We start from the raw sequence: 12448 nt of genomic DNA on the forward strand, positions 1-12448 counted from the left end.
CAACACCAATCACTGGAAACACAGGCATCATTCTGTAGCTTAATCTCTGACTCAGAGGTGTTAGGAGAAATTCCTAGTTCAGAAGCAACAAAAGGAAACAAAAAGGTTGGAATTTTTTTAATTGGAATTTTTACGCATTTTATTTTCACTTTGGACAGTTTTTCAGTCTCTAAAATTAAGGTCTGGCTGGAACTAATGGTAAAATGGCATCAACAATTTTTCTACTTCTGAGTAAGACGTTAAAATTCAGTTAATACTGAACTGAAAATTGAAAGAAAAACGGTATAAGGGATTGGTCCTTGAAATGAATCTTCAAACTTACAAAAACTGTTATTATGAGCAACATTACTACTCTACCGCTACTTACCTATTTTCTTCTCAAAGAGTAATTGTCACTTTATAAAAGGAAGGCAAAATAAATGTATATGCACATAAAGCTAACGGGCAGATTTTACAAATACGGGAAAGAGAAAATGCAGACATTTCTCCATAACTGCTATGTCTAGAGTAACAGAAAATTCTGCCAAAACATACGTAATTCTTCCTAGAGAACTCCATTTTTAGGATAAAGTAATGAGCTGGGGCTAATATTCAGAATATACGAGGTCCTCTAATATTTTTTTCAAAGCCACTCATGTCCTAGTACTGGCTATGGTGAGCAGATGGCAAAGAGCACTTTCTGAAGTGATGCAAGGGTCCTGAGGTCAGAGGTGCTCCTAGACTTCTTCCCCATTTACATTGTACTTTATGGGTCAAAGTTAAGTTTGCCAGCAGGATGCCTGACCTTTTGCTAGTTTTACAATTCTAACAAGCTTTAGAATTCTCACACATTCTGACTTGATTTTTAATAAAATGGAAACTTTAAATCAGCTTCCTGTGCTCGCAGCTATTAGAACACAGCAGCTTTCTTATGCAGAAGCTTCCTCTGTTCTTCGCCTCTATGCTATTGTTTCCCGCCCACACAATATCTTTTTCCCACCTCCATATTCATTCATGGAACAATCTAGACAGATTTTACAGCCTACATACACTTAAAAAAAAAAAAAAACTACCTACAGGTTTTCTTCCACGCGTGTGTCTCTTCCCTCACCCACATAGGCAACCCCCTTACTCACCTCTTTCTTCAACTCCCCCACCCTATGTATGTACTAGCTCATTGCTTCTCTCCACTCTTAGCAGTGCTTTTCTATTTTTTAACAATTTCTCCCTTGTCCCATTTAGCAGCTTGCTTTTCTCCCTTTGTTTTTTTAAATTTCCTCTTCTATATCAGTTTGTCACAATGTTATTATTATCCGTCCCAATATAATATATTATGCACTATGCCTTCAATAGATAGTTACAAAGTACTTACTCTGTGCTAGAATACTAGGTACTGGCCCTAAAAGGAATCTTCTCCACCCTTGCCCTTTGTGTCCTCAAGGACTTCACAGTGTAATGAGAATAATAGCGGGGAAAATTAGCTATGAGTGTCAGAGGGCTAGTTCTGGAAAACTGGGCTATATTAAATTCAACTCTTTCCATTACAAACAACTAGATCTATTGGATAAATGGTAACATTTAAAAATGCATATCTGGGCTTACGAGAAAGAAAAATATGTCCCAAAAGGTCAAAAGGTTAACAGGGAACTAAAAATAGAGAGAGGAAAGTCCATGAATTGACAAAATAGTGGTATGGATGGGGACTAAGTGTCCAGTAGCTAAGAGCTGGGGTTTTAATGCCGGCAAGAGGCAGAAAACAGGGTCCAGAGCCTACGTAAGGCAGGAAGCTAGAAAGTTGACCCCATGCATACAGCCATGTTATAATCTAAACAAATTCCAGAGTGTAATATGGGTGAAGGGATAGTCAACTAGATTAATCACGCACAACAGAGACCGTAGGTACAAAGCCAAATAGACAGGGAATTAGTAAATGAGAAAAGTAGCGTAAAATTCAGTGGGTGAAGCACACAATCAATAGTGCTGGAACAAACTGTCTAACCATATGAAGAAACTTAGATTTCCACTTTCCACCAAAACATTTCTAAACCATTTTCATAAGATATACTTGACATATAATAAATTGCACATGTTAAAATGTACAGCTTGATACATTTTAACATGTGCACAGAACCACAATCAAGATAATGAACATATCGATCAACCCCGAAGGTTTCCTTTTTTTACTTTTAAGATTTTATTTATTTGAGAGAGAGAACAAGTGGGACAAGGGGCAGAGGAAGCGGGAGAAGCAGACTCCCCCCTAAGCAGGGAGCCTGACTCCAATCAGGGCTCTATCCTAGGATCCTGAGATCATGACCTGAGCCGAAAAGCAGATGCTTAACCGACTGAGCCACCCAGGTGCCCCAACCCCACAGGTTTCCTAATGCTACTTGGTAACCCCTTACTCTTATCCCCAACCTTACCCCCAGGCAGTCACTGATTTCCTTTTTGTTGTTACAGATAAGCTTGCATTTTCTAGAATTTTGTATGCATGGAATGACAGAATATGTAATCTTTTTCATCTGGCTTCCTTTGCTCAGCATAATTATTCTGAGATTCATCCAAGATGTTGTATATATCAATTTCTCATACTTTTTTTTATTGCTAAACAGTATTCATCATATGGATATACCACAATTTGTTTATTCAGTTACCTGTTGGTGGAAATTTGGGTTGTTAGCAGTTTGGGCTATTACAAATAAAGTCACTAGGTATAAATCTATTTTATGGACATACGTTTTCATTTCCCCTGGTTAGATACCTGGAATGGAATGAATGGATATATGGTAGGTGTCTGTTAAACTTTCTAAGAAACTGCCTAACGGTTTTTCCGAGTAGTTACACCATTTCTCATTTCCATCTTATTTAAATAAGAAATGAAAATACTCAGATGGTATTATGGTAGCACCCTCCTCATTCTGTCACACTGAGGAAAATCTCCAAATGCAGTCTTTGAATTTGCTTATTCTACTTTCCCATGGGGTTACATTTTTCAGTCTGGCTTGCCTTGAATACTTGTCTTAAAAAAATCAGACAAGAAAATTTCGAGGAAACAGAATACAGAACAGAGCACATAAAGACTTTTGGTTCAGTTTAGACAGAGTTTTCTCATAAGAACTGCAGACACTTTCTTGCTAATCACTTCGATTAAAAAGCAGTTAGTAGATAAACTTACCCTGGTTTCGTGTCATTTACTACACAGTGATAGGTAAATGTTCCAAACATCTGAACTCCTAAAATTCCGTAAAGAAGTAGAAAGAAAAGTAGGAAAATTGAAACGCTCCATATTTGTTCTCCTGATCGCCTGGGGGGGAAAAAGTAGGCAAAACTTACAAAAATGTCATAAGCTTTTCTCCTTAACGTACATAAAAGCAGTACTTACTTTAAAATGTTTGTAATTCTGGTCCTTGGTAGCTCAAATCGGAAATAAATCCGGAATGCCCGAATCATAATTAGTGGCCGTGGGATCCGCAACATGCCCCAAGGTGACATCTGGTCAACTATATCAGCAATTTCAAATACCTGTGAATTAAGAGGTAACAAGAAACAAGCTCAGAACTTCCCTTAGCTTTGCCTGTAGTTATGAAAAACACAGATGGTATCAAGAGTTAACCTGCGCTCCCAACTTCGCCCTGCATTATTTTCCACTGAAATGGTCCATTTTGAAACTATAGCTATCTTCAGAGAAATGAATACATGAACTAATGTAAATGCCATTGCTCTTATTCATTTCCCATATAATTCATCGAAGCCCAGTTTTTATTACAAAAACAAGCGCCAACTTAGAATACAGAATACGTATGCTGTCTTCCTCAAGAATAATGTCCTTTGGTGGAACTTTTTTAAATAGCTAAAACATAAAGAAATGGAGAAAGGGTTAAGATTATTATAAGAAAATCAAAAAGGAAATGTACCATTTACCAACAGAGGCAAAATGATAATTAGAAAACGTTTGTCAGTCATATAATAGCTATTAAATGGAAAAGAACGCATGAATATGCAGGATGAAATCAGATTGTTGGAGAGGTAAGCTTTGTAAAAATAAGGAGAGCTCATCAAAAAGCATTAAGATGACTTTACAGGATGGACTGTGAATTTATTCTATTCTAAATTTTTTAATGAAGGATATACTAACTTGAGTTGAATTAAATGCAAAACTGAAGCCTGAATAAATGCATGGAAATGCATTTATTATCCAGTAAAGTCCCACCTTTAGCCTTTTACATATATGTTCCCCATTTCTCATAGTAAGGCATTTTCTATTTGTGATATGGTATTTTATGTTCATCCCAATGTATCTATATTTGTCAGCTGTCTTTAGTGAGGATTCAGTCACATGAAAGACTGGAATTTTAATTTTTAAATTCAATAATTGTATTCTACAAATACAGAAATCTTACCCCATGTTCTGTCCTTCATTTCAGTAATATATTTTTATATCTTTTTAATAAGAAATAATTTGCTTTAGTATTGATGTTCATTTCTTTTTTTTTTTTAAAGATTTTATTTATTTATTCGACAGAGATAGAGACAGCCAGCGAGAGAGGGAACACAAGCAGGGGGAGTGGGAGAGGAAGAAGCAGGCTCCCAGTGGTGGAGCCTGATGTGGGGCTCGATCCCATAATGCTGGGATCACGCCCTGAGCTGAAGGCAGACGCTTTAACCGCTGTGCCACCCAGGCGCCCCTGATGTTCATTTCTGATTGAGAAACAATTCACAGATGGGACTGACAATGATTAAAATGTTAGTTTTTTTATCATAAACATTTAAAATAACATGATGTTGAAGAGAGTTACACCATCACATTTGACATATATTCATTACTATTTTTATTTAGATTTTCAAAGCAAAACAATGCACATTTTGGAAAATACACCATGTAAATTAAAAGTTTTAATTACCTGTAAAACCAACGAAACCCAAAGGCAGAAGACCATAAATCCATCAAAAACACACCAGCGATCTTTCACATAGGAACTATCCCCCTAAAAATAAATTTCACATGGAGTTATCATGCAAAATTAATAATTTCAAAAAACATCTGTAGAGAGAAGGGTCAAGTGTTAATTCAGTATAAGCTATCTATAATTTTTGTGTCAGAATTGAAGAAATTTTCAAAAGGAATACCTTTAGCATTTTAAATGGCATTTTATACGAATAAAATAATTTATGAGACACGAGTAACTACAGAGCTATGCATGGATAATTTTAAGTTCACACAAACAGAAAACATCACTATTTTTTCTCTTAGCCACACAGATACTACCATTTAAGAAACCAGAGGTCATCCCACTCAGTAGGCAGCTTAAGTCCTAAACCAGCTTTCTTCCTACAAGAACCAAGAGTGATAGTGGTCAGCATAAGCAGGAAATGAACCAGGAATTCACCTTGAGCTAAATTAAACATGAAGAAGAAACTCGCCTTCATTATCAAATATATCAAACATATATTGACTTTAACTTTAATTGGAGTCGTATGTGATAAAGAAGACACACTACTTTCATCTTTTAATAATGAATCTACTCTGACATTAGAATGCATATGTTTATCAAATTGGAATTTTAGAAAAAAAAAATTTCCCTTTCAAACAACAAAACAGAAAACCTTATTGGAGTTAGAACCTTAAATAGGAAGGCCTTTGCTTTCTTAGCACTGCCCCATTAAGTCCCTAGTTCCATCATAATCCAGGAAACTCAATTCTGAATTCGGTGACATCTATCATTACAAGCTCTGATGGAACCTACTTAGAAAATAAAAATTGGAACAGAAAGCCAAGATTTTAAATAAGAGGATGAAATCTGTTGTAGGATATTTAGGAAAATAAAATAATTTCCAGAACCACCTACCCTTAAAGTGGGATACACACTTGTTAATAATATTTTTCTTTGCCACTTTGAAGCCTCGTGACGTGTGATGGCTTTCAGAGAAAACATACGTACAATAACAATCCATACTGAGTGGCAGCTGAATGAAGTTTAATTGCAGGTGTTCAAAGGGCCCAGAGGGAGGGGATCTGAGAGAAATAATCTATATTATTCACAAAACTAACAGTATGATAAACCACTTAATGAAATTTATCTGACCCAGATGGGAAGTATAAATTCAACTTAGTTAACATTGAGGAATCATCTAATTTACATAAAAGGATGTATAATACCTCCTGAAACACACACACACACGCATGCAGAACAATCTTGCACAGAAAAACTGATATGCACACACTCAACTAATGGGTAAGATAGAATAACGTATGATAAAGTGGTAAACATGGTGGGGAAAATAGGAAGATTAATTCTATTCAGAGTTTAGAGAAAACAACGCTAGTTCTGAAATGCCTAAATAATTTTATCATTGGTAAGAGAATCAACCAAATTTGGTAATTCGTATATTTGAAAAGGTCACAGAGAGGTATGAAAGCAAGCCTGAGGCTTGGGGTCTGGGTAACGAGGAGGACAATGAACCTGCTAAGTGTTATGATCATCATATGATGATTGAAACCTGATGAAGAGAAAAATTGCACCTCGGGATGCCACTGGTTCTGAGAATGCACGCACGCGTGCGCACACACACACACACGTATCACATACAGAACAGATAATTTAAGGATATGATCGTTGTCCTCAAAACCTCACAAAAATCACAAAATATCTTCTACTACAAGCATCATATTTGCCTTGTATATTGCATAGTTAGCTGAAAATATAAATTATAATCTAAATATAGACAATAGAGCAATATAAAATTGAATTTTCTCTGAGCCTAATTTTAATAGATATCCAAAAAGATAATGGAATACAAATTATTTAAAGTTACACTTTAAAGATTTTTATTTATTTATTTGGCAGAAAGAGAGAGACAGAGAAAGAGAGCACAAGCAGGGAGAGCAGTAGGCAGAGGGAGAAGTAGGCTCCTCGCTGAGCAAGGATCCTGATATGGGACTTGATCCTAGGATGCTGGGATCATGACCGGAGCCAAAGGCAGACACCCAACCAACCAAGCCACCCAGGTGTCCCTAGAGTTACACTTTAAAGATTCCCTTGAGTTTCTTTATTGTTTAATAAATTCAAGTAAATATTTATTGTTCAATAAATTCAAATTTTATTGTTCATTCATTCATTCACTCAATGTATAGAATACCTTTATGATCTAGACAGTGTTTAAGGCAGTAATGACACAGGAGTGAAAAGAAAAACAAAAACTCCTACCCTTACATGATTTGCATTATCAGTTTAAAAAAATGTTAAATATTCAATACATGTTGATTAGTATTACGAAGAAAAATAAAAGTGTATTATCATATTGACTTTTACTAAATACATGTACTTTTTACTGGAATGTCAGGCAGAAAGAGAGAGAAAAATATCACTTGACCTTTATTTTAAGAATTAGGCATAGTTGTGATTGTTTTTAAAAAAATGCGAAGAATTCCCAAAACAAAAACTGAAGTTTTATGGGACTCAGCAGAGAGCTATTTTAGAGTAGTTCTATTTTTAACTTTTTGAGGAACCTCCATATTGTGTTCCTGAGTGGCTGCCTTGGTTTGCATTCCCACAAACAGTGTAAGAGTGTTTCCCTTTCTCCACATCCTCACCACCCGATGATCCAGCAACTGCACTACTAAGTATTTACCCAAAGTATACAAAAATACTAATTCAAAGGGATACGTGCACCCTGATGTTTATAGCAGCACTATCTACAATAGCCAAATTATGGAGAGAGCCCAAGTGTCCACTGACTGATAAATGGATAAAGAAGAGGTGGTGTACATATAAAATGGAATATTACTCAGCCATAAGAAAGAATGAAATCTTGCCATTTGCAATGATGTGGATGGAGCTAGAGAGTATTATACTAAGTGAAATAAGTCAGTGAGAGAAAGACAAATACCACATGACTTCACTCATATGTGGAATTTAAGAAACAAAACAAACAATAATAGGGGGGAAAAAGGCAAACCAAGAAACAGACTCTTAACTATGGAGAACTCACTGATAGTTATCAGAGGAGAGGTGAGGGGGAGATGGGTGAAACAGGTGATGGGGATTCAGGAGGACACTTGTGATGAGCACCGGGTATTGTATGGAAGTGCTGAATCACTAGATTGTACACCTGAAACTAATTCTACACTGTATGTTAACTAACTGGAATTTAAATAAAGACTTAAAAAAAAAGAAATAAAAAAATAAAAACAGACCAAAAAAAAAAGAAAGAAGAAAGAACTATTTTAAAATAGGAACTATTAAAAGTAAATGTTCAGCAGAAAAAGAATCACTGGGATCAACTGGGTACACAGGCCGCTAATAGGATGAGTTTATATGGTATTTTCCCCAAACAGTATTGTTTCATTTCTTTTTTGTCGTTAAAAACTATTATACATAGTGTCACTACAATGAACCTCCACTGTTTCTCATAACTTGCTTTAGTAACAAATTATATTCAATAAGATACAGGATGAGATCTCATTATATTTAGGATTACGTAAAATGTAAAAGTGAGAATAAACAGTGATAGTTCTCGGGAAGGGAAACTGAGTGGCCAGGATTCAAGAAGGGAAGAGAAACATGCTATTCACATTAGACCATACAGTCTTTGACTAATGTTCATGTGCTATATTTTTTTAAATAGATGTTCAAAATTAAATTTTTAAAAAGATGAGCATTTTAGCTTTATCAAAACTTATGAAGTTTTTTTTTGCTTTTAAGTTGGCACAAATAAAATCAATTTTGAAAAACTGGGGCCCCACAAATTTAGAATATAAAGCTATCTAAATAGAGTTGGGTGACTTTTTGTTTCTTATTTACTTTATAAATATGTTTGCTAAGGAAATTGATGTTGCCATGATGACCTAAAGTATCTTCTGAACTATATAAAAGGATGGGTTATTTAAAATCACTTTAAAAGAAGCCTTGGTGGGGATCACAAATAAAACAAAAGTATGCAAACATAGTCTAACTCAAATGAGCTCACATTATGAAAACTGGCTTAGCAAAACTTCCACTACATAACATAGCAAACTATTTCTGAATTAGGAAGTCATTTTGGTGGCATTGTTTGGAATGTGCTCTGCTTTAGACTTTCCGGCAATTCATAGTGGCATTTACCTGTTGCCAATAAGACCACCATACACTAGATGGTAGATAATGGTCAATTAGAACTGGCTTCTTTTGACTTTCCTGGTAATACATGTGAAATAAGCCACTGGGCATACTTTTTATGTATTACTATTTGGCTCATGTTCCCAAGAGGCATTTAATATTTATAAAAACCTTTCATAAGCAGTGGTACAGTGAGCTGGGACACAAAGACCAGTAACCCTCAGATGTCCCCCCCTTTATTTTTTAAGTTTTGCTTTTTAGTGTTCGTTATTCTTTTTTAAAAAAGATTTTAAGACAGAGAGAGGGAGAAAGCAGGGGGAGGAACAGAGGGAGAGGGACAAGTAGACTCCAGGCTGAGCCACGAGTCCGACGTGGGGCTTGATCTCAGGACTTGGAGATCACAACCTGAGCCCAAAGCAAGAACTGGACGCTTAACCAACTGAGCCACCCAGGCTTCGTGTTCATTATTCTTCATGCTGTCCCGTCTTCCTGAAAAATTCTCCCAAGTCTGTGCCAACTTTTCTCTCCAGACTCCGATCTGACCATAGCCTACCCTGATGAATGCTTTAGCTCACACATAATGCGACAAGCAGCAAACTCAGCTCCTGGGTATTAAAAAAATGTTCATTTTGTATAACTTAACTGTCCTTTATAATTTCCACCTGGCTGTTGAATGAGTTATAGTTTACTCCTTCCTGTTTATCAGTTCCTGTTGTGAAGATCGGGTTTCCCACTCAGATCTTCTCTAAACATATCCTCTGGTGTTGCATTAAAAAAGAGTTTATCCCCACTGTAAATATTTGAGTCTTCTCTGAAGATTAGTAACACCTTGAGACTAGACAATTTCAAGCACCTAGCACAGAGTGTGATACACAGCAGATATTGAATGAATTAGATAAGCATCTGTACAATATCTCAGAGAGTTTCTGCAGATTACATGCACGTAGCAAGAAGTCCATTCGTATGCCTCATTAATGCACCCGTTCACACATTCATTCAGTGAAATTAGTATTTTTCCTTAAAAGAAATGATTCTTTGACTTCTGGCAAAGAGAGAAAGATGTATTATTACCTTTTACGGTAGTATCTTCAAGTTAAGACTTTTTTCCTGGTTGATCATCAGAGACCACAGGTGAAATTAATGAGATAACTTTGGGATATTTCCTGGATTCGTACAGTTCGACTAAACAAAACCTACAGGCCATGCAAATAGGAATCGGGTCAAGGTGTATATAATTTGTACACTATAATGTAATTGTAAACATGACTGAATTGAAATGTGTATCATGTTAATAATTACTGATAATCACAAAGGCTTCATAAGTCTAAAATAACTTTAAATCAATAAAATACAGACTTTGAACCTAGCACTTTGAAATATAATCTCCTAATACATTTTGTGTCTGACACATTTGCCAAATTCTCTTTTTGATAGTGTGTCAAAGCCTTTTAATCATAATTGGTGAACTGTGTCCGGATCCTTTAAAAATCCTACTGTGTTCATACCTGAGTTATATATTTGCAAATAATGAGCTGATCCTTTTCCCTACTTCTAAAATACGTAACCAGAGCCTAATACACATGGTACTCAAGAAATTTTAACACCTCAAATGTGACAGAAAGGTTTTAATTTGCTTGCTCCATCAACAAAAATGGCGAGCAGAGAATGCGGGAGCTATAAGCAGAAATCAGCATGCTGGTGGCTGGGGAGTTATTCAAGAGCTGTCTGTCAATTTTTACAAAGGTAAACACTCAGAGGCTGCCAATCAATTATGCAGTATAAGAGAGTCGCTTAAATTGCCATGCAAGTATTTAATAAGCAGAGAAACCAAACACATTTATCTGAAGACATTTATAGGGACAAAGTTTGCAGTTCCAAAATGGTATGCACTGGTATAGTTTCCCAAGCACATGATTTATTGTTCCCAGTTCCCAGGGCCCATCTGTCACTGTGTCTTAGCATTATTATTTATCACTTCAACACGGCTCAGAGCATGCATGTTACCTTTACCCAGGTTTACTGCCAGATGCCAAACAGACAACTGAGAATTGTCTGCAGGTTTCGCAGTCTGCGATACATGGGATGCTTTACAACAACACAAACACCTATCACCCAAATGGTTGACTTTTGCCTCCAGGGATCTGGTGAGCTAGAATGCTTCTCGGAATAGGAATTAATGGGGAGGCAATTAGAAACGAATTATTGGGGAATGGGAATGAATTGGCAGATACCTTCAAGAATTGGGGAACATTATAAAAGATGGGAAATCCTTAGGACAATACATGTCTCTAACAAAAATTTTTGAAGACCATTCTTGCCAGAAGGACGTCCTGCCTCGGTTTCTCTCGTGGTGCACCAAGCACATCACCTGCAGAGTGAACTTCTCAAACACAAAGCATGTCATGTTGCTTTCAGGTCTGAACCCCCTGGGCACCTTCACTGAGCACGGAATGAAGTCTGAGCTCCTCGCAGGGCATGCAAGGCCCTCCACCGTGCTGCCGGCCACCTTCACAGGGGCTTCCTGGGCACACCCCACCTGCTGCTTCTCACTACCTAGAGCTCTTCAAAGCACCAGCTGTTCCAGGCCTTTGAGACTCTGAGTATTCCTTTCCTCTCTCTGTGAAACCCTTCACTTCCAACCCCCAACACTCCTGCCATAGACCACATTTACTCATCCTTCGGGACACTGGCTTCCTGTCCCTCTTTCTTCAAGACGTCTCTGATATCCCCAAGAAGACTTTTTCACTATTTCTTGTGCCCTTTCTCCCCCATATCTTTTACAGAATACCATTACAGCATTTTCACAAAACAATGAAGGTATATCTCTATCTCTCACAATCTGAATTCTCATATACAAATATCCGCCACTTTTACTTGCAAAAATATTTGCCCCCAAATCACTATGTAACTAGAAGAACCACTACAATGAATCTGCCTGTGTGTTAGTGGAAACATTGAAGCAACATATCTATCCTGCAAGAAGGTACAGCGTGCAATGCATGTACCTGTTGTTGTTTTGAGCTAAATCTTGTGCTGGCATCAGTCATCTACTTAACAACAGGTAAATGTCAAATGCATCACAATCCTCCTTTTCCCTATCTTCCCTGAGAAGGTTAACTTTTCACAGGACCTAAGACTGGGGTCTACCAACTAGGGTCATTTGATCTTATTTCAACAATTTTAAGACTTACTATCTCCCCACCCCACCCCAACATAGTTTAACATTTCTAAATTTAGGTTGTATCTTGTAATGAAGGCATCAATTACAATCTTACATCTTACAATCCAAGGGTAATTAGTAGCACTTTTTCTTTCCTAAGGACTGTAAAGTGATGCCTCATCTTACCGCTGATGACCTCACAGATTCAATCAAA

The 12448-nt window shown here is 36.7% G+C and overlaps 1 protein-coding gene across 1 annotated transcript in view; it reads right to left on the reverse strand.

Annotated features, from left to right (window-relative positions):
- The window catches only part of NALCN (sodium leak channel, non-selective), a 285252-nt gene that overhangs the window by 259521 nt on the left and 13283 nt on the right, over positions 1-12448 (reverse strand). Inside the window, 3 exon segments of the mRNA XM_040624300.1 lie at positions 3155-3283; positions 3362-3501; positions 4881-4964. Coding sequence (XP_040480234.1) covers positions 3155-3283; positions 3362-3501; positions 4881-4964 — 353 coding nt within the window.

This window comes from Ursus maritimus, unplaced genomic scaffold (assembly GCF_017311325.1).
Source record: "Ursus maritimus isolate PB19 unplaced genomic scaffold, ASM1731132v1 scaffold_10, whole genome shotgun sequence".
NCBI classification, from domain to species: domain Eukaryota; kingdom Metazoa; phylum Chordata; class Mammalia; order Carnivora; family Ursidae; genus Ursus; species Ursus maritimus.